Here is a 24,981-nt window from a genome sequence, read left to right on the forward strand (position 1 = left end):
AACAGCCGGTGATAAGTTGTAACCGTCACAAGACAGCATCGCGGACATAATTTGAATTGAATTGACAGTATCACGAGGACACACATAGGCTCTCAAAGAAGGCAAACAAAATCGTAGGAAACAAGTAATAAATACATATACAAAATACTATATTCAAATATGCTTCTAGAAGACAATTAGCTACTTTTGTTGGGGACTGTGCTTTATTCCCATTGTAATTAAGTTCACGCTACAGACAGGCCGTTATTTTACTCATAAAAACAAAACATCTACTTCACATAATTAAATTACTGGCTTAAACTGACAATTAACACATTGTGTGTATTAAATTAGGATTAATAACGTACAATATATTAGGCACAGTGAGATTAGACCTTAATCTTCAGTAATGATAGGATGGACCGTGGGAGTGACAATGTAGTCACGTCAGAGAATAGACATTTATAATATTAATAAGGTTTATCAGTACTAAGTCAACAAGGACATGAATTTTAATGCCGATAAAGTTAGTTTTAATATTTTTGGCTGACTCTCCGACGATTGAAACAAATTAATGCACAGTGCACTCATATTCCTGCCACGGTAATTTTCTATTATGGCTGATAATGGTATGGTGTATCCGCCTGCGCTGACGCTATACGCTGGCACGACACCAGTGGATGATGATAAGGTGTGCATAAGGTCAGGTCAGTTAGTCCATCGTAGCAAATTCACCAGGAATTTATGACATGGTACATTGGTAGCAATGGGGTCATCAGTCCATATTACTAACATTCCCCTTGCAATAGGATTTAAGATTTCAAATATACCGAGAGATGAAAGTGGTTAAGTATTGCGTTCACGACGACAACTTGGACAATGCATCTGGGATGAAGGTATAAAGTATTTAGTTGGAGGCATAAATATGAAATTACCAAATCTCTATGTTTATTTAAAACTTTACAAGCATCCCTATGAATTAGTGTAGGTTCGACGCATGAGCGTTACATTACATACTGGTTTTGTGATAAAGCATTCACTAATCAATTTATTACTGAGAAATGTCATATTAATGTGACAGAGTTATATTAAATTTCATTTAATTCAAACGTATGTTTACTAGATAGCATGAGCTAATATTAACCTGTGTACTTAACTTATAATTAAAAATATAGTTGTAGATATAATGTACGAGCGGAAATTATTGTCTCATTTTGTCAGCAGCTTTTATGTGACATCTGTCTGTACTGTTTGTCACATTTCCGCCCTAATTATTATTATTTTATTATTAGAGATTACAATATATCATCATCATCATCTCAGTCCGGAAGACGTCTACTGCTAAACAAAGGCTTTATAATATATATGTACGATTAATTCTGAAAAAAAATTATGTTTAAAAGATTTTTTTTTCAGACATAAGTTGCCAATCAAGCCACTGAGTCGTTTAAAGTGATCGAATATTAAATATGGAAATAACTTCCAAACTGTGGTATCATTTCAAGTTACTAATCTATAATAGTACCCATATGTATTAGTTAACATGTAACAGATAGCCTAATTGACGGAATAAATAATATACTAAATATATACCTGAAATATAGATCTACTTTGACTTTGAAATTTATTTCAAGGTCAGATATAACAGTTGAGTAGTTAACGTTCACCAAATAAATATCTTTCTGCGAATAGCTTCAGAATATCGGATTCATATCGAATTTTCCAGTAATCATCAGTATATGGGTATCATAACAACAATACTACGACTCTATGGTTTCCTCTTTGCAATTTCTGTATAAAAAGATCTGCAATTCCCCTCACGCACGACAGTTACTGTAACAGAGGAAAATTGAAACCGAAAACGTGTTTGAAACAACCATCGCACAATAATTACTTCAGAGTAACTGACTTCACTATAACGCGTAATATACATATATTTAAACAATAATATAAAACAATGTATGATTATTTAATGAAAAATTAATTAATATTTAATTATTTCTTTCGCACGTACTATTTTTTTTATTAAGGGTTTGGGCTATAACTTGGTGCTACAGAGACCTACAGCACTAAGACCTGCAGGTCACTGTAAAAGTGACCACAATGCTAGATGCATAGTGGTCGTCCTTTTTCAGAGTTTGCTGCCTAGATCCGTAAGTGACAAGAATTCAAGGATATTCTTAGGAGCGATGGTATTTATCTCCTCAGAATAGAGTGTATGCTTTCCAAAGAAGATATGTCGTTTATGCATGAGTACATATAGGATGCGTAGTGGCGTTTGCTCTTCCATTTGGCAAAATCTGCAAATAGTTGTTAAGTACAGGCCACAGTTTGCCATTTGTTTTTTTAATTTGCAGTGACCACTGAGAGCCTTGACCATAATGCACACATATGTTTTTTTATATATGCAAACATAATGTTTGTAATACATAGACAGTACAACTATAAGCCGTGTAGTAGGTGTATATTTTGTACGATTGTACGATTGTGTTTATATAGCGTAAACATCTAGTCTAGACAAATGAAAAGTCTGAGTACCTTTCTAATGTATCTACCTCATAATATTCAGAGTGCATTTTCTTGTTACGGGTTAATATTCTATATCTGGCTAATGTGAATGAATATATTATAGAAGCCCTAATCTAAGAACGAAGTACCTAAAAAGAAGTGTGTAAATAAATTATAAATTACCGACGACAAGAAATAGGGGTGTTAAAAGTTTAATGTATTCTAATAGTCTATCTATTGATAGCCTCGGTAGTTTAGCAGTTTAGCATACCACCTTACTTCAGGTCGCTTGTTAAATTCCTTGGTGTTAGATTAAAAAAAATGCATTCATTCCTATAATGGTGTGTATTGGTTTGGGTGTTTTCTGTGTTTAAAATTATCTATTTATAATAAAATGTATTTCTAGATTTCTATTAGTTGACCCAAGTGACACAAGCTCTGCTTAACTTTAATAGCGCGGAGTAAATTGTCCTGGGTTACTATAATCTGTAGGTCTGTCTGCATCAAGACCGCTCCCAATTTAGATTTCATTGAAAGCTGAGTAATTCATAACTTTTTTTAGTAGAGGGATTACATCAAATTTTAGTATTGGATGTTTACATTTTTTTTTCATTGTGTGGTGTTGAAATTTTTTGGAAATTTTATCTCCAAAAATATTCTAAGCTTAAAGTTATTATAAAAAATATGTAAAAAGTACTTACAGTATCAGCAACTAATGCTATGTCTATGTTTAACATGTATTGTATTTATTTAACACAAAAATATCTAACACAACTTATACTGCTTATGTGTTTGTATAGTAAAATGTTATATCAGTATAGGCTCATGAGGGTTAAGGAACATGAATGTGTCATAAAAAGTAAGGTATTTTTTTTTATAAATTATTCTCTCCAAATCCAGCATCCAACCGCTATCGTAAAACTTTTTACGTGTAGATTACCAGCATCTTTTATTGGAGTTTATTCTAAAAAAATACTACAGTTTCTGTTTCATAAAAACAACAAAGTCTATCTTGAAAATAAAAAAATAAACGACAATATAACGGTGCTCGTGTTGAAACAAATTGGTCTTATTATACCGAGGTGTACCATTGCAATGGAGGGAGGCTAACAAGATTTAGGTTGGACAGAAAATATAAATCGGTAACAAAAAGAAAGATAAGATTATTTCTATTTGTAGTTATGTAAGTAATACAATAGTAGTCTTTAGTAGGCAACTATACATTGAGGTTTATGCGACAAATGTATATACGAAATTTATAAGAGGATAAATTACCATGCGAGTTAGGTGACTTCGGTCTGGTCGGCTGGTCAGAATTCGAATTTCCTTCTCTAGCTGTGCATTGTTGTCTTAGGCGCAATATGTGTAACACAGCTGTCGGCTTCTTGAGGTGATAAACACGCTAATATACCGAATTTCTTGATATATTTTTTAGTGTTGGCAATTATAGAAAAGTGAAACAATTATTTTTTTTATTTAAAAACAGAATATTTCAGTAAAAAATCAAATTTCTACATGTAATATATTACATTATTGTATGTGTTTTATAACTTCGTTCTAAATGGTGTGGTGTATTCTTGTGAAAGAGATAAGAACGCCCTTCATCCGACCTTGTCACAAGGGCTACGCCTAGAGTTGCGTCTGTAACTTCCTTACTTTGTTAACATTTTAGGCGGGAAATTAATTATCTTATATATAAAATTCTCGTGTCACAATGTTAGTTACTATACTCCAATTTCTATGAAATATTATATGCATATTCAGTTGGTCTGAGAATCGGCTACTATATATTTTTCATACCCCTAAGTGATAAGGATTGTCCACCCCTAACATATATTTTTTTATTTTTGGGGATTTTTTTTTATTATGTGACATTAAAAATACATACAACCCTAAATTTTCACCCTTCTACTATCAACCCCTACTTTTAATAGCGATTTTAATTTATATGGCGAAACAACGTTTGCGGGGTCAGCTAGTATTTTTATGAAACTGATAATTTAACCCATTATACTGCCTCAAAAAGAGCCAAATGTCAATATTTATTATTTACTATTAACTACTAGCCCACTATTCACCACCAAAACGGTATCTTCATAAAAAGTTGTATATTATTCCTTCGTTTAGCATATATGTACATATATATAATACTCACTATTAACCTAATCAAGGTTTGTTGACGGTAAAAACGGTAATATGATGGAAGTTTTGCTACTTTGTATTCAATGTGGTCAACAAATTCTGGTTGTGTACAAGGACGCAAATAACCTAAGTATTTAATAAGGAAAAGTCCAGAATAAAGTAAATGTTTTTTAAATTTCTTTCATGGCTTCGCTTTTGTTCGATGTGCATGAAAATTTGTTTTTATTATTACATTGTGGCATTTATTATATTATTACTTGCGTTATGTTCGTCTAGTATTTTTTTATTCATTTATTTTTATATATATTAATATATTGCACCAAAAGTAAATTATAAAGAACATAAATAGATGTAATAAGCTACAAAAGGCGGTCTTATTGCATAACCAACCACTTGTGGACAACCTTTGGGTAGAGTGAAGGCAGAAAGTGGTAAGTAACGCAAGAATAGATTTGAGAAAGAAATTCTCAGTTTCCCTTAGTGAGATACTGAGAATTTCTTTCTCAAATCCAGTCATTTCCTTTTTTTATAGTACAGATAAGAATATTACATAATAGTACTTACTGATTTATTGTATATTTTTTGCGCACTGTTCAGTTCTTAGCCTATACAGAAATTACCTCTTTCCTAAAAATTAAAATTTAATCCATTTACTGTGTTCTTCACATTCAGCTGCTGCCTCGACCCTCATAACTGTTGCTCTAAGATAGGAGGAGACAAACTGGATATACACACTTGAACATTCTCATAAAACTAGGCATGACACCTACCAGTAAGTCTAATCATTAAACACTGCAATAAAATTTTGCCACGTAACAAATAATTATAAGAATATTTATCTTCGATCACTAAAGAGGGTTCTCAACGGTTGATGTCATTGCAATTTATAAATTGCTTGTCCACTCAAGTTAAATAGAGGGCTCTTAAACAAGATTGTATCTAACTTCTTGCGGCGACGTAAAAATTACTTTATAGAAAATTAAGAATATTTTTTTTTGAAAATACAGTACTAATACACTACGACATCGTATCTGTACGCCGTGGTGTTCGAAATAACAATAGTTTTGTTCTTTTTTAATATTTGTTGTTTGTAAAACGATTAGAATAAAAGAAACAAGATTTCCAATAAATATACAAAAAAAACAAAAGAAAATTAAATTGTTTTGACTTCTATTAAGTTGATTAAGTACCCTAATAATAGTTTTTCTCGTATGTCGTATGTCTATGTCGTATGTTTTCCATGTAGGTACAGGCAGTGATAATTTACATTTATATGTGTAGATTAACTTGATTACATATTGGATGTGAAAATAAACCTTTCATTCTATCCCTTGAATGAAATTTAATTTAATTAATATTTAAATCATAAACACAGTTCGCACCCACGTAAAATTCTTACTGAAGAGCGTAATGGCATACTAAAAATGTATACAAATAAGGATTGGAAGACTATTAATATAGGTTTCATTTTTTCTATAAACAACAATATAATCAACTATACAATCTAAATATTCCATGAATAATACCACATGCCCGTCATATACCTACTAGAGCTAAATTACGGGAACTAAGCATCCGCGCATATTCTCCTAAGATCAAAAAGCTGCAAAGTAGTGGTCTACCGAAAACCGTAAAAATCTCAAATAGTAAAGGTTTTAGTCACAAAAAGGAAAACTATTAGCGGTAGATTAAAAAAATATGGCTATTTAAATGTGTTTAAAATTAAAGTTTATTTGAATGACGAGTATTTCTATTCCTAATAATTTTTCAGAAAATATGTATAAACAAATCGTGTTGTAAATAAATACTACTCTTATAAATATTGACAAAACTTGGTATATCACTAAAACTCCACACGGCGTGCCGCGCCGCATGTTCCGTAAAAGAAACAAAACTTTATCACTGAACAACAACAACTTGGGAACTTAGCCGCGCCATAAGAAACCCTCATAAGCTTCACTTATTACTCTCTTGTTCGAACCTGGCAACTGATTATACCGAAGTTTATGGAATACATATAGAAATTATTATCGGTATGGTAGTCTTGTCTTTTGACAGGATATTCATTTTGCGTCGAATACCATTTTATTCATAACTAAGTTTAACATTGGAAGGCACACATTAATAATATAAGAAAACAGCAAGCGTAACTTTAGAAAACATCATCGAGTAGACACACCCCTTTTCTGTTAATCGATTAGAAACATGTACAACAACAAGGTTTCATAGTAAATATTTATTAAAAGATTTATATTTTCATATATGCAGCGATATTTCTGATAGTTATTAACTCATGCGTGAAACCCCTTTTACATAAAACCATTAAGCTTCTCCGCACGAACCCTTCCCTTCAATGCTGTAAAAATGTTGACTAGGTACAATGGAATAGAGTAGTGTCATATTAAGTCGTAAAATAAATTCAGTAGTGTAGGTATAAATGTTTACAATACTACGTATTTTACCAAAGATAGTTTATTGAAAGTCTAGAATCACATATCTTTTTTATTTAACTTGAATGGTAATAAGATAACAACTTATCTGATGGTATGTGGTAATAATAAACAGCACCACGGGTACCATTATTGGTTGTATATACAACCAATAATTGTACCCGTGGTAGATCTTCTGTTTAAAAAGTTGTAGGTACTATTATTTTATCTGTGGTACTATATATATTCCAGGATTTGATTGCAAGTGTCAACAGTATGGAGACTGTAATTCATAGGCGCTGGAGGATTAGTTTGGGAGTTATACAATCGTATGTGCAGATAAGGCTATATGTATTGAAGTATGTATAATTTGTATCAAACTTCGATTTTTCTTTTCAAAAGAAAGTTTCTTAAAGAATTCAAACTTACAAACTTTCGCGTTTATAATATTAATTTATTTGTATACTTTACCATTTGTGGTTATAGACAACATATTACATTTACAACCATTGCTGGTTATAGACAAAATATTATTAAGATAATAGTTTTTATAGCTTCGGCACTTTTGACCATGGCATAAAGTAATATGAAATAATGGGACTTATCATATAGTATTAAGTACACACATAAATGTAGACTGTATGTAGGTGCAATGGAATTTTGCAAAGTAAGTAAGCATATTACAAGAAAAGGTTGGTCTCGCATAGACGCTTATTACGCAGAAATATAAGAGCAGCATAAAATGCAACCTCATATCCTGCTACTGTATAAACAGTTTCTTCTAATACTGTAGAAACTTAATACGTAGGTACATAAGTAGGGTTGTAGTAATACAATAATACGCGTAAGATATATATGAACGCTTTGGATATTAACATTTTACTAACAACCAAATATACCGGCACGACTGATACCCCAGGTGCATTGACAACTGTCGATGATAAGGTGAATGCAACACTTGACATGCTCGCATTTCGCTCGGTAAATTTTGAATCGAAGTGGGAAATAGTCAGCTTTTTTGTATGTTATCGGTGTTTTCTTCACCGGAAAGTCAGTCCCATGAATAAATTGTCACACAATAACATTGTATGTGTTGACAAAAACTAAACTCTTGGGTGTTATTCAGGGTAAACGGCTAGACCACAACGCTCTAATTAATTTTGTAACATGTATAATATTTCATCAGTACAATGTTATCAAAGGAATAGGCTCATGATGATCTCATGTCAAACCCAACTCTTCTACTTCATTCATTCCTTAATACATGTATAGTAAGAATAGTTTTTAAAATATTTTATTAACAAATATAGTATAACTTCGTTACGTATGTCATCATTTAGTAATTAAATACTGTATAGAATCTATATATAAATGAATAAGTATCCATTATAATTTAAGAAATATTAACATTATACATAATACATATTAATGAATTATGTATAATGTTAATATTCCTTTCGAGAGCTGTTAGCTACTTTGCCCAAAGGCCATTCAAAGAGGCAACGCTGCCAGTATCTTGGGTACGCTGTCTCGAGGTGCCGCGTATCCAAATACAATGATTGTTTTTTGTGATTTACACACAATCACAAAAAATACAGCTCTTTGAATGGCCTTTGGGCAAAGTAGCTAACAGCTCTCGGGTCACAAGTAACCTCGGTGAGCCCAACGTCTCCACGGCAAATGGCATAAAGCAATACGACTCCTCCAGATTCGTATATTTTCGTCTTTTTAAACTAACTTGGTTTTAAATTGCCTTACTTATTACGTATCTCAAAATAGCTAAAGATATTTTTTAAATATTGTGTATCTATTTATCACGTGCAAATTATTGCCAAATAAAAAAAAATATTTTATATGGAAATTATTGTTTTGGAAATATTATTAAATTAAATTTGATTATTCAAGAAATATCACAATTTCCTATTTGTATAGAGTTTTATGGTTTTATTATATATCTTTCAATTTATGAAATAAGTAATATTTTTAAGATGACAAAATAATTAGGATCACTTTCAGTGTTGGAAATGATAGGAATCGCTCTACGGTTACAGTTTGCTATAGAGTTACTCTAATTAACTCAAATTAATTATGAGATGAATATTTCAACAGTATCCAGTTATAGTTGGTGTAATATTAAGTTAGATAATGATAATTATTTCTTTATTTCCGACATCAAAGCATTTTTACTTAGAATAAGCATTTTTTTTATGTTGTCATTTTATTGTTGTTCATTTATTGCTTGGAATAATATGCGAAATTTGGGATAAAAATGTCATTATTAAATTTTTATAATAATCTTTAGAAGCTTTAAAATTATATTTATAATATTAATAGAATTTAATTGTAGCGGCCGTACTTTTAGAAAGCATTTTTAATTAAAAATATTTATATTCTGAAAGGTATGTGGAAATTTTGTTGTGAAAATAAATACTATATGTATTAATTCTCTTGTTCGCACCATACGAAATAGGATTTTATAAAGAAATCTCTTGCATCTTTTTTCTAAAAACTATTTTAATGTGAAAATAATAAGATGCCAAGCATGACCAATCGGGACTTGTAATGGAAAGAATATTGTTGGCGGTACAAATTTATTCCAATAAATTCCTGATTCTATTATTTGTGGCGCAGCATGTTTTCCTCTTCCATTTCTCCCTATATATCAGCTGTCATTTCTGATTTAATAGAAAAGCATCGTGATTTATTGGATTACTGAGGCTTAAATAAAAGGTCAGTGGCTATGAATTTGTATCCTGTACTGTTTTAGATTTCTCACTATGTTGCTGAAGAAGAAATTTAATAGTAACCACTCATGTAGACTCATCAAATCAGATAAGAAATAACATCAAGGTGTCAGTCGACCATCGAGTGGGCTGTCATTTAAATAATAAAGTTAAAATTATATAACTACTGATATATATACTGTTTTAAACTTGACGCGGTCATTATTTATACGCATAATTAGTAAAAAATCACGGGATCTTACCACGTTTTACATTTATTTGCTGAGTTCCCGATATTTCGGCAGTGTTTCAACCACCATGATCACGGGTAAACTTATATCAGTTTGGGAACTCAGCAAATAAATATAAAACGTGGTAAGATTCCGTGATTTTTACTAATTATACTGATATATATATGTATATATCTTATACATAATCTTGACATTATACATAAAAAAAACAGATCTTATCCAGGGCACAATACTACTTAACCCCGGAATAAATTATTGATTATTCTACTTAGTATTATAACTTTAACTGAGTGCCTATTATTATTACTAATGAACAGTCCTTTTATGAGATTACATAGTATTATTTAAAGAATAGATAACAAAATATGGATACTAATCGGTATTACATAATCAAGGTCTACATGAAAAATCCGATTTCGAAAACAAAGTTGTACCGACAGATAGATAATAGTTTATTGATACTTGTCTGCTAGACGACCTCTTGAGTGTACATAATACATACATATGACGTAATATTACATGTAACAAAACCACATTAATCACAGAACAATATAATATTCAGTTACAGATTAGATTTCATGTCCACTTCATGTAAGTCCACTTATAGATACGTTCAAACAATTCTGAATCTTGTTTCCTCGCAATGTGAAGTAATTTATTTTGCATTTATTATTCATTTACAATAGCATGATTTTCACGAATACAACACGAGAAGTACCTCTCATGAATGATGAATTGTGAAAATCATGCTATTAGTTCAATACTTCGCTCAGTCTATGGTCCAAACGCTCGGGAACACTGTGAATCGATTTTTCAGTAAAACTAGAAATAAACTTACTTATGTTTTTAAACCTAGCGGACATATGATTTGCACTTATGTTTTAAACCTAGCAGACGTAAGTTCTTATAGATAATTTAAAAACAGCATAATAGTCGTAGTGTGGTTGCCGACCAGTCAAAGCTTTTAAGCTACATCTGATATCCGAGTTCCATATACTGCTTGATGATGCCTCCTTCAGAACAACACGTGTCGCAATATATGTATAAGTTTAATAACGGTCGGAATTTGATCACTAATAGAGAAGGTCGTAACGCTTCTAGTGACGATGGTCAGATTTCCGCACAGAATGTTGGTGTTCTCACAAATGCAAAGGGTAGTGAAATTAACCAAAATTTTATAAAGCCATTGAGTATAATGAGAGCATCATGGCCTAGCTGTTAACTATCTTAAATTACGTCCAAAAAAAACTGTGTGTCAATATAAATATGATAACTCTCCAATAAAAGATATAAAAAAAAATACCCCATGACGTGGATCGTAAGCTACCCTCTCCCTCTCGGATTAATTGGAGTATACACATAGATAAGACGATATTTATAATTATCACTCCTAAAATATGAATTTAAAAGTCTTTTTCATTGTCTTTAGTAGCGACAATTGAGAGTCTTGTATAATCTAAATAAGAAAAATAGTTTAATTTGCATTTACTTTCACAATTTGAATACTACTTAAACTTTAACAATAAAAATCCCTCTCTGATGAGTATTCGAGTGAAAATTTTTAGAATTGATTGAATATGAGTGATAGAATTTATGCTTTCGTCGGGAACGAATTCAATTTACGCACAAAATAAAATGCCTTGATTCGTAAAGGTAAATTAATTCGTCGGTTGGAGGCTATATTCCTCCGATTCCAATTAATCTCACAAGATAGAAAAACACAGAAATGTTGACCTGAGGTAAAATTTTGCAGACGCTATGGTTAGATATATCTATATAACATTCATTGTAAAATTGTAAATATATTAGAATGTTGAAATTAACTGAAATTTTTAACTAAAGGCTATATATTTTTATATATAACATAAATTTGTATTTTATTTTTATTCATCATTGACTGTTTTCAATTGTTTAATGCAATCTTCTAAATTCATCGATTTATCCAGATTTTTTTTAACATAAAATAGAATTATGTGTAGACATAAAAACAAAATTAAATGTACTAAAGAAACCTTGGATAATTAGTCTAATATTTTTACGTTATACATGTTCGCAAAATTATTAGGTTAGTTTATTAAGAAGTTTCTTTTAACTTTGCAACAACATTATAATTTTCTTGTAGCCTAATTTTACAGAATCTTTCAGACAAAAAACAACGACTATGTATTACATTATTTAATTATATATTAATATAAATTGCAAAAGTAACAGTTTTACCTCATGGTCTACATGTGTGGCGAAATGAATATATCATCTTTCCAACAAGTCTTTTCTAGAGATTAATCTCAATATCGATTTTATAATCGATATTTTCAAATTATACGATATTAGTACTATATTACATATATCGTTTCAAAACAATTAAATGAACCAGTTCATTTACTGTTGTTTTGAAACTTAATCATAAGAAATTTATAATAATGTCAGTTCTTTCAATACAAAAATGTGGAATATTAATATATTTATAAAACGGTGCTAGTTTTATTGAGAAGTATAAAAGGAGCAATTCAATGTAATTGAATTGGAATTTGTTCCCAGAATTGAGTAGTAGTTGTATAAGTATATGGAAAAATGACTCTCTAGAGATACACTGGTACACCTATAATACAAGAACACTCAATGGTATTGATAGCAAACTTAATTCTTAACAGTATACATATCGAAGTCTTCAATATTAGCAATGTCTGTCAATTTTCAAAAACAATCAAATAACAGAATAATTATTGAAACACTGTTCTTATACTAAATGAAAATTATAAATCAAATTCTCATATCTACCACTAAAATTTAGAAACCGCTTCATAAATATTTTATTTCGTTACAAAGGTAGCTACTTTTCTGAAATATTACCATTTGTTTATTTTTGAAAATTAAAATATTTTACGACACTTCCCTACGAATAATTTTTATTATCTATTCATATTTTTCCATACATATATTGATTATATAAATTGTTACATTTTTAATTTTACATAATTATTTTTAAATAAGTGTTTACTAAAGCGTTTCATTTATACTAAATCTGACGTACGTATATCGTACCTTCAGCTAACATTATAATACCTTAAAACATAAATTTAGAGGTGTATATTTGCCATTTAACACCTATTATTTAATTAGAACAGTAAGTCACAGCATTCACTTGGCTCAGTGGTGCCTTTTCCTTTGAATCTTCTTTATTATTCCTGTTGCAGCAATGGCAACACATATAAATGGAGATCACCGCAGCTAACAGCAATGGTAGCCAAATGTATACAGGTAGACCACCAGCCTTCACTGTATCTGCGTATTGTTTCAACAAAGTACACGGCATTGTATAATTTTCTCGATTCGTAGTTGAGTTGTGCCAAATTGTACACTCAAGGCGATTCGTCACTTCCAATGGTGATCCAGTGGTGATATTTGGATGTATGTGAATCTGAGACGACGATATATCAAAAGTTTCCGCACTTGTGTTTTGTTTTTCCATAGAATTCTTCATAAAAGATGACATCATGAAACAGGGGAACGAGGCCTCCTCAAAATTTTCGTGATCAACAATTTGGATCGAACAATTTTCTTTTCTATGCGCCGTATAATGTACACTGGAATGGTGTTGCGGTTCACCTAATATTCTCCCTAAATTGTACAAAGCAAGACCACTCAATAAATGTCCAAAGTGACCGCCAGATTCTCTATACTTGAAGACGTATGTGGGTGGTGAGCCATGGTACACGGGGTAAGATTGCGGCGAAGTACAGTAACGGCACTGATAGTAAATATGGCTCGGTGGATGATATGAGAAATATCCGTGATATGAATGGACGTAGTGCCCTGAATACGAATGTCCTCTCGATCCTGTACTGTGTCCATGGCCACCTGAATGACTGTTCTTTGCACTAATGTATGTGATTGTAATGCAAAAATATGCGATGATTATTTTATGGGGCTGCATAGTGCAGCGCAAAAGCGAACACTGACGCACGACTGGCGGGAGCACAAGATATGCGCAACGAATCTCAGCGAGAATGCAGACGCGTTGGCGCCACCCTGTCGAGACCGTAGCCATAGCACAATGAGCCCAAATAAGTTATTATATTCAATATTTATCTTAATGCAATAGCTACGTATATGTTATTTATATTGCACCTGAAAAGTATTATGTTCAAAATTACATACGGTTGCCACATCCACCTTTCTCAAACATTCAGACATACTCGTATTGTTGAACGTAAACACAGAGGCAGAACCGAATTACCCATGTCGGGGCTCCTACGCGATACAAATAAAGTTTGAGAAAATGGTGTTGATAAGGGTTAGTTCAATGTTATATGAAATGAATTTTTTTGAATTAATTAATTTAGGAAAATTCTTTAAGATGTTTTTATATCTTTTTTAGTTATTAGTTTATTATTTCGTGTTGAAAAGGTAACATGCCATTTTATATTTATATTATATAAGTCGTTTGATCAGCAATTTGCAAACTAATGAAGGGATGTGAGTAAAAGTCAAAAGTTTTTTTTGAAGTAAAATAGTTACATAACCCATCCAGATTATTAGTTCCTGATGCTACTGTATTGTAAGTATCAAGTATTTTATCTAAATCGACAGCATATGTCGATAAAAAGCAATAATACGGTACCTACTGTTATTGTATTTTCCTTTGTGTCTACGCAGGGCCCCTTGGCGAGGCGGGGCCCTTAGACAGTTGCCTACTCTGCATAATGCTTAAGACGGTCCTGTACAAAGGTGATAATATTACGCTGATATTACATATATAACCAGATACACGCATTAAGTATAAATAAACACTAATGTGCACCGGATTGAAAGTGACGGACGTCATAAAATACACTAGGACAGATGCTTCACAATTCTAAGCACTAGGAATAAAGGAGTAATGCTTCTTTATAAAGTATTTATTTGATAGCCTCGGTGGTCTAAATATTTAGCACACCGTCTGACTTCAGATGGTCTCAAGTTCAATTAAACGCACGCACACAAACATTTGTTTTCATAATTATGATTGTTGTATTAGCCAGTTTCTTTGTGTAATTTGTATGTATTTACAAAAATATTATTTGAGTATTTATATTAGTAGTGATAACATAATATAACACAAGTTTTGCTTAACTTTTATTATTATTATATATTAGACTATATTAGAAACATTCCTTACAATGCAAATAAGCAAGTAGAAATGGATGAAACTCAGAGACTTCGATGGGAAGGTACCTATGCAATATAATGCAAAAGTATAGAACCCAAAATTATGTGAATAATCGTAGGATAATCTGTTTGTTGTAGATTTGATACAGTATTTGTTATTTATTTTGATTCAGATTAACATATATCGTTTTCTTTTTTTTCCAAATTTGAGCGCCTTTGAACGCAAACTCTCCTGAAATTAAGTGATGATGTGGTCTAAGCTGTTATACGCAAGCTCAAATAGTGCCTATTCACTCTAATATAAATCGCCATTACTAACGTCCAAAACATATAACCCTCAAAATGCAAGTTCGACTCTTTTCCGACAAATTTTCTGTTTATTTGTTGATTTACGTTCAATACTCTTTGTATTAAATTTATAAAATTATATTTGATATATTACACCTACAATCAATCAATTTAATTTACTGCATTGATTGATTAAGTTAAATAATTTAATAATATAAATGACAACCAAATATAGTAATCATTGTCTTTACAAATTATGTATAAATTTTCAGAACCGAATACAAATGGTGTAAACAACAATCATTTAGAGGACATACGAGTATTTACTAAATTATTACAGTCACAGGTAAGCAAGGAACGTGTCAAAATTTCGAAGATGCTCATTTTTGCAAATCAACGGACGAGGACATGTATTTATCCAGTAGCCGTACCAGCAACCTCGTCCGCGAGGAATTTAACTGTACATTCACCCACAAGAATGCGTTACTGGGACAGAATTTGTCCATTGTGTTAATTCAAGACATGATCTCTAAAAGGTTCATTCAAATCCGTAAATGTTTACGTGATAAGTGAGCAAAGCAACTGAATGTTTTTTCAAAGATTTATGTCATTGAATGCATGGTTGGACAAATCTTTTACATAATTGAATTCAAAACTTTAATAACAACAAGGTAATATAATAATAATAGCCTTTAATCTCAATTCATTAAATTCCATAGCATACGTAATATTATGAACTTGAAAATTTGTTAGTATGGATGGATTATTGCTTAATACTCTTCTAAACACTAAACTACCTAAGGTGTACATTTAAATTTACATTACAATCTCAAACCGTGAGAGTAGCTATTTTATTGTTACCAGCTATCGTTCTATATACTTACTAGCTAATCTTTCTCATCTTATAAGTTTATTTAAAAACATTTAAATTCAGGTATCAATATTATAGAAAATATAATATAAATTACTACTGCTTGAATAAATATAAATTATATATTTGAAAATATAATAGCGCCCTATAACTCTCGCGCGTTAATTGCATAATTTATAATTTGTTGATTTCTCGAACCATGTATTACTTTTTGGGCATTGTTGATTGTAAATTGTTTCACAACCAAATGGGTTTACCAAAATACCAAACTTGACTAAGAAACTCACCTTAAAAGTAGTTTTAAACTAAAAGAATATACTTTTATTTTATTCATAAGTACCATGATGTAAATATAAATACGTACACATACATCTAGCAATTCTGCTGTACTCATTTCGTAAAGTCCTATAAGATACATATTACCTACATACAATTACTCTCAATTCTACAAGATATGTAGTTCGCTGAATGCAGAACGGACACGCTGTTTACCTGAGCGAGGCGAGACGCTCTCGTACTCATACAATGCCGCCTCCACACAAAGCGGACACATCCTGCGAGATATCGAGATGGACAATTTCCTGAGCCAATGCTGACAATTCATTTAGATCATCGCAACGTCTCCTTAATCGACGTTGATTTAAATTGACTACAGACCACATGCATGGATGTTTTTTTTATTGAAGGTTTTCAGATATTATAAGGTGTTAAGACAAGGGGCAAGAATTGAAAGATATTCTTAAGGGCGATGGTTTTTATCTCCTCAGGGTATAGCGTATACTTTCCAAAGGTTATTTCGTTTATGCATAAGTGAGCTACAACCACATAGGATGTGTAGTGGCGTTTCCTCTTCTGTTTGGCAGATTGTTGTTAAGATGAAAAACTGTTTGTAGATATAAATGAGTAGATATTGTATTTTTAGCTTGTATCTCTCTTTTTATATAATTAGAATGGCAAACAAGTTAAAAGCCCACCTGATGGTAAATCGTAACCGAAGCTGATTATGAACGCCATTACGAACATCAAGTTATCATGTGATACCCGTGATAAGGACACTCATACACTGCATTCTAGAGGACTTAGAGGTCGTGTCTGTTTTCTGTAATTTCTTAATTGCCACCTTCAACCGAAATCCAGCTTACAAAGGAAGCTGCTTGGCGGCTGTTATAGGTGAGACTGAGGTACCTACGTAAACAAATGTTTAAACATAACGCTTATATATGTATCTACATTACTATTTCCAGTAAGCAGTGTATTGAATCTTTTCAAACGACTCATTTTTGTCATATTTTTATTTATTTACAAAAAACAATTGAATTAAAAACGTGCATATATGCCTAACTAATTTAGTAATATACAATATGTTTTTGCTGGTTCATTTCAGTATTTAGTAACATGATAAAGATACTACCTAAATCTCTTTGTAATATTTCAAACGCCTACACTATGTGCAGAATTAATAAATTCATGATACGTAACGAAAAGTAAACTAACATTGAAATCGGTGGTGTAATGTTCTCGTACATACATACATTACACTATGTTTGTTATAAATCCAATCATCGATGGCTATTAAAGAAGTCCGGAAAATGACTGTATGCAAACATATTTATTGTTCTTTAACTGACTCTGAACTGTAACTAGTTATTCAGATATCGAATCATTATTAATTTCGAAAATTAAATATATTCGATGCTTGTAATGAGAAAAGACAAATAGGTACAAAAAAGTTTCCTGAGTAGGAAGACCTAGTATATATCCCTCCGAAGTATGTGTAACACTACTAAATTACTTATTTACTTACTTATATACTCATTAATGCCTTTTTCTATATCCCATTATTTTGGTGTCGGCGTTTATTTTCGATCGTCCTCTCCCTTTCCATGCACGTACATGTTATATACTTTCATATATAAACATTGTACTCGCTCCTCCGCCTAACATGCCCATACCACAGATAATATAATATTACATACCCATACCAAGTCAATCTGATACCATGCAACTTTTCTATACCAGGCACAACTTTCAAACTTCTTCGTATATACACATTACTTATTCTGTCATTCCTGGTTACCCCATACATCAATCTCAACATTCGTATTTCTGCCACATGCACACGACTTTTGTCCATCCCCTTTACAGGCTAACATTCAGATCCATATAAAATGACAGGTCTTATAATTGAATATAAACTTTGCCCTTTAGTTTCAAGTGCATCGGCATTACTGAACCGAGTATCAAAAATCGCACTAGAAGCAATACACTACTTACACTTATCTGCGATACCGATTTAATCGGAAACTTTTAATTTAACATATTAGTTATAAAGCTTTAAATGACGTTTCCATGACAGATTTTTTAAATTTATGTACATATACTAGTGTTTCCATTACTGTCGTATTTTTATAGTTTATTTAGTACTCTGATATACAGACCTCAATTTTTTTAATCGTAAGTTCATGACTGGTCGACATCAAAACAACACGCTGACTACCCTATATTATAGTCGTGATGATATGTTGTTATTATTTATTTATTTATTGATATCAAGCTCCTGCACAATTTTTTTATTCATTATTTATCTAGAAACTTCGAATCGAAATATAATTATTCCAGTCACTATATTACTAAAATAGAATTTGGAGCCTATTGCGTAACTATATCCCATAGAGCCTAAATTTATAAATACATATGTACAAACAGAGATATATTTGCGAATTCTTTAGTGTTTTACGATACCCAGTTGTAGAGAGAGATAGAGATTAGTCACTTTATTTATATTTTGGCAAGTATTTACTTCACTTTGATATATTATAACTCTGAATTAAAACTTTCCTTGTTAGTGAGTACGTGTTTATTCGAAACGCTGAAATTTCAAACAACGTAGGCAGCTCATTGTTCTTGGTTTTGGTTTTGTTAGTAACTAGTTACTACATTAATTAAACTAGTGTAACAATTAATAATTCCATAATGAGTTTGGATCTACGGATTAAATAAAGCATAATAATTTTAATAATGATATTACTTACACTGACTGTTAATAACACCAATCATGATCATTAAATCCAAACTGCAGTTAAATGTATTACCTATTTAGTTAATATTATCACAGATAATATAATTGATATTATGAAAAATTTTGTTAGACTACACTTGAAAATGTTACACGACAGCCAAACAGGCTTAGTGAAGTACATAGTAATTCTATAAATACCTATTACATATTTTGAACTAACAGAACAGTTAGAAAGAGACAATAAAAAAGGCAATAAAAATACCTATAAGTAGGTAGATACTCGTATATCCACTTTATATGATTGAACAAACTATGTTACTATACTTAATAATCACAATTATTTTAAACGATCTTTGTTTACTTATCGCTATAATAGATATAACCCACGCCACGTCTACTAAAGGAAATAGTACAACTTATAAAGCTCTTAGGTTCGCAATAAAGCGGAAAGTGACCGGGAAAATGTCACCATCAAAGAATGTTATTTATTTCATTTAAGAAAATAGTCGGATACTATATACAAGGTCACAAATCTCCTAGACTATTTATCACAATATTAATTGTAATTAAATCAGCAATATTCGTAGCGGACTCTACGTGTCGTAGCTTCTTTTTACAGATTTTATTTATACACATTCCGAAGGTTTCTCTTATCAATAAACACTCAGTTTTATCTTTAAACAGTACCTAATTAGCCTATTTTTCCTTACAATTATACACGACAAAGGAAACAGTTATGAGAAACTAAAATAAAACTTTGAGTACTTACAAAATAAAATTCCTCATTTACATCGGCGCCTACTTGTTCCCCTACTAATTATAACAGTATTATTTTAGTAACTGCTTTATTTCTTCACACTTTTTAAATTCTATTTCAAATGTATTCAACATGAAAAGATTCGGCATATTTGGCAACTTTTATATTTCCAAGAAAAAATGGTAGCTATGTAGTGGACAAGTTGAAACTTATCAATGTTCCTCATCTGTGACAAAAAGTTCGGAAGCTGGATGTTATTTTTTGTAACATTATTATTTTCTATATGCGATGACTCTCCATGATACTAATTGGAATGCCCAAGGGAGTCTATCGTAATTTAATATTTTTTAGCATCTTTTGTATTATCCGAAGGTTATAAATATGTTTAACATTCAGAGAAGCACAATATTTTTAGATGCATTAATATTTTTAACGCCTATTTTAAAATTATAAATAAATAACATTATATATCCCTACTTATTAATTAGTACAAGAATTCACTGTATTCACTTTGTTAAGTTGCGTCTTCTCTTTTGAATCGTCTTTCTTATTTTTATTGCAGCCACAGCATTGAATACAAATACAAATACCGAGTACAGTAACTATCAACAATATACAGGTACACTGTCACATTTCAAAGCATCAGCGTATTCTATCAGCAATGTACATGTACAGTCAATATTATGGCTTTCCCTGTACGTAGAAAAATTATGCCAAATTATGCATTCTTGATCATTTGTCACTTCTAACGGTGATGCGGTATTGTTACTCGACGGTATCTTAGTTTCAACAGACGATACATCGACAGTTTCTCCATTAGGATCTTTCTCCGCTGTAAACTGTGTTAGAATGATGACATCATACGGCAAGGAAATTGTGTTTCTTCAAAATGTTTTTGATTGATAATTTGGAGGGAACAACATTCTTCCTTGCTTGCCGTATAAAATGTAGTATGTCGATGCGACTCCCGTGATATTCTTCCTAAATTGTACATAGCGAGACCTCTTAAGAATTCATTAAACCTACCACCAGATTCTCTATAGATCAAAACACACGTGGGCAGTGAACCGTGATACACTCTATAAGACTGAAATGATGAACAGTGACGGCATTTGAAATTAATATTTGGTAGATTATAAACATATCCCTGATCTGAATAAATGTGATAAACAGAAAACCAGTGCCTTCGCCACCCTGTATGCGAACTATGTCCGCTAGAATACCGAAATGACCACCTGAATGTATTTATAATGATAACTAACTGCATATTGCCGCGGAAAGGGCGAACACCGGCGGACGACTGCCAAGAAACAAAAATGCCGCCACGTCTCGACAAAATCTAGACGAGTCGGCGCCTTCCGGTCAGTAACCAAAAACAATCACTATTTTACTAGACAAAAGCGGTACAAAAGGAAATAACCCTTTACAAATACGTAAACTTGAAAAGCTATGAAGATACCTACTTATAAACACTGAAATAGAGCAGTGTTTATAATGGCCGATTTGGAAATCCGATTCATATTTAAAATTGTATTTCAGGAGCTCTTTGATTTACATTCATAATGATGTTTACTCCAGAACAACTCAAGGGCAGTGGTTATTACGTTTTCAAGGAAGGTGGTTCACTGCTAGATTATGAATTACGAACCTTCTGAACTGTCACTAGTTATTGAAAGCGTGCGTCTTAATATTGATTAACTATATAAATTCACCTATTGTAATTTATTAATTTAAAAATTAATTAATCATAATAATTTTAGAAGAGACAATTCTATAATAGCAATGTATCCGAGAAAAAATCCCTACTGTTCACGGGATAGCTCATGCCTCACAACTAGATTGATAGATTTAATTTTGATTGATTGTAATCGAAATAAATATGAACGATAAATTCCTTTATATATTTCTCGTTTTTATTACAGACTTAGTTTATTTTTCGCTATGTAATTGTCTTAGAAAATATGTTTTTGCAATACGTAATAGAATTCGTAAACTTGTAGATTTTAATTTAATTAAAATTATAATTCTAAAATTTTAGAGCATATTAAATTGTACTAGGAAGATGAAAATGTAGCAACTTTTATTATCAAGAACTCTAGACTTTAGACTAAAGTATCTGTAATTACATTTTTTTTGTATTATATCGCTTTTTCGTAATTCTATGTGAAGAAAACTACTAATTACAAAATATATAAATATAAAAGTTGCACGTTAAATTAAGCAATGTAATACAATTGTTAATCTATTATAACACAGTAGCCAAAACACATTTAAACAAAATAAGAGTCAATAGAGCTCTTCTGAATAATGACTGAGATACTAATTTCCCTATAAACATCATCTCGTGAGCTTTGTGTAAACAAAATATTTTATCAAGTGTTTCTTTTGTTAATTTAGAAAATCATCCATCATGAACCTAATAGCTTATGTCCAAAGCATGGGAAAGTAAATTAATACCCATCAAGTCGTAGCAAAAGGCTTAAAGGAAGTTTTCTATTGAGAGCGATGTTGTTGCTAAAATTTTTCAGTTGGTAAAAGCTCCCGTTTAAACGAATGGAAATGGACAACTTTCAGGTTATTTGTCCATCATTTAATATTTATTTCTGAATATGGATATTTGAAAATTTCTGGCAAGCGATGAAAGACGCTTGCAGTTATTATTGTCTTGATGACAGTGTTTTCTACTCTACATATTATTATTGTAAATAAATATTTTCCTTTCATTAATACATGACATATAGTCATGTATTAGATTGTGATATGAAAACATTAATTTACTAAAATTAAAAAACATAAATACGTAATGCAATAAGAACATTTTCCAAAGTGACCAAAAATAAAAATTAAAGGAACATATACCTACAGTATTTGCATTCACATTACGCTTATGTAAAATATATCATCATTAAAAGCTGTACATGCCATTAGGGTCTTTGAGTTGTAGCCCAAATAAAAATCACTATTTGTGTATCATGTTACTGAGATGGTTAGAGGAATTTGTCATAAATGGTGTACCAAGTCAAGAGAGATGTGAAACACTCCTAAATCTAAACTGCTTCGACTAAGAAACAAAGTGGAATTTTAGAATACTAATATCTCTATTGTGGAACATAGGCCATTTGTTACAATTTTGTATATACTGCGACGTTGGCAATCAAGCATACGGCCTATCTGATGGTGAACGGCTACCGTTGCCTATGCAATATATATAGGCCCATAGGCCGTAGTATCTTCATCCCCTACTCCAAGAGAATACCGATACAAACAATCATAAAGTCATAAATAAAACTTTTGTTTGTACTGTGAGAAGAATCGAACCCACGATCATCGGAAGTAAAGCGGTGAGCTGAACCACTAGACTATCGAGGCCGTCAAATGTACTTACCAATACAAGTAAAATAATTATAAACAAGCATAACTGCACAAAATATGACTAATGATATTAGTCCTTAAAATATACTATCATAAAATACTAAACATATCATCACGCGCATTTTCTTTGATAGAATTAAAAAATTGTTTCATTTTTCACTTTGCGTTTCTTGGGGTTTCATGCAAAATTAAATTAAATGCATAATATTATTATAAATAGATAAGTACACAATATTTATATGTTGGTATTTTTGTCTATACTATAATTTCTATATCTAAATACATATGTATTTTATTACTTTTCATAATACATACAACTTTTTCGTAAACCAAATAAATACAAGATAGAAAACTGAACGCATGTTTTATACCCAACAGGTACTATATCTTCACAGATATAATTAATACGCATAGAAATTAACAGCGAATGGTCTGGTGAGAAGATCTGGATTCATTTTATTATTTTTAACTATCGAAATATTAAGTACACGTGTTCTGAGAACGATGTGTACGTAATTTGATTTAAAGATAATATAATATTAAAACTATAATACATGAAACATGTTGTGATAATAAATTACAGGAATGGATTATAACCATAATAACCATAAATGTTAAAACATTATTGTTTATAACGCACGTGTTTAGGTTGCCTATTCACGCACTCGTACACAGGGATGCCAGCTGTACGAAAAACGAAATACAAATACGAAATTTTTGGCCTTAGTACGACCTTAGTTTGACCTCCGAAAATCGGACTAAATCAGTGTTCCAGCACTCCCATAGGGGGGCAATTCGAAAATGGACTCGACATGAATTTAACCCTTTCGCTCCGGGCCATTTAAACGCAATACTACATTTCGGTGCCAAATTGAATGAAAAAAACAAATTCTTAAGTGACTGTTTTATCACTAAGTTAAAATAATAAATTAAAATCTTTGTTAAAATTATTTGTAATTTTAATTTCAGTTTTTCATTAGGTATATGTTTTGAAAATTTACTTACTGTGTTTCGTTAACAATTTCCTAATGATTTCTTCCTAAAATATGACATTTAAGTTTCATAAGTGATCAATTCAATTTTTTTATATTAAATATTATGTTAACATACATAATATTGAATTGGGTCGGGAGAGGGGAGGCAATGTGGGGCATGACACAAAAAAGGGATGGTTGAAATAAATAGTATGATGTACCAACTTTAAGCAGATTATTTCTTCAAGCGAGGCTAAACGTTTTAAGATTGCCAACCCTGCTCATACATGAACGCTAACCACAAACGACCATCTAATGAAGGCTGTGGTATACAATAACCAGAACATCAGTGATAAGAGCAAATTGCAGAATAAAAAGCGCTGTATTGGTAAATTAAATAGAACTGTTTATTTTAAACACAATTGCAGAATGACCGACTTGCTGACAAGCGGTTTAGCTCGCCGGTTTACTTCCGATGCTCGCGGGTTCGTATTTACAAAAAAAATGTATTTTAGTATTT

General features: G+C 31.3%; 2 protein-coding genes across 2 annotated transcripts in view; both read right to left on the reverse strand.

The window, feature by feature from the left end:
- Positions 1–24,981, reverse strand: part of LOC131850790 (adenosine receptor A3) — a 62,218-nt gene that overhangs the window by 31,249 nt on the left and 5,988 nt on the right. The window lies entirely within an intron of this gene.
- On the reverse strand, positions 13,099–13,998 carry LOC131850792 (uncharacterized). Its single transcript, XM_059201154.1, has one exon. It carries the CDS (start codon positions 13,964–13,966, stop codon positions 13,145–13,147), a length of 822 nt encoding a protein of 273 aa, XP_059057137.1. The 5' UTR covers positions 13,967–13,998; the 3' UTR covers positions 13,099–13,144.

The sequence above is a fragment of the Achroia grisella genome, unplaced genomic scaffold, assembly GCF_030625045.1.
Source record: "Achroia grisella isolate CSIRO2021 unplaced genomic scaffold, CSIRO_AGI_Agris_v1 utg779, whole genome shotgun sequence".
Taxonomy (NCBI): domain Eukaryota; kingdom Metazoa; phylum Arthropoda; class Insecta; order Lepidoptera; family Pyralidae; genus Achroia; species Achroia grisella.

Excerpts from the sequence above, each read along its gene's own strand:
- LOC131850792 (XM_059201154.1), bottom strand. The coding sequence starts at position 13,966 with ATGCAGCCCCATAAAATAATCATCGCATATTTTTGCATTACAATCACA.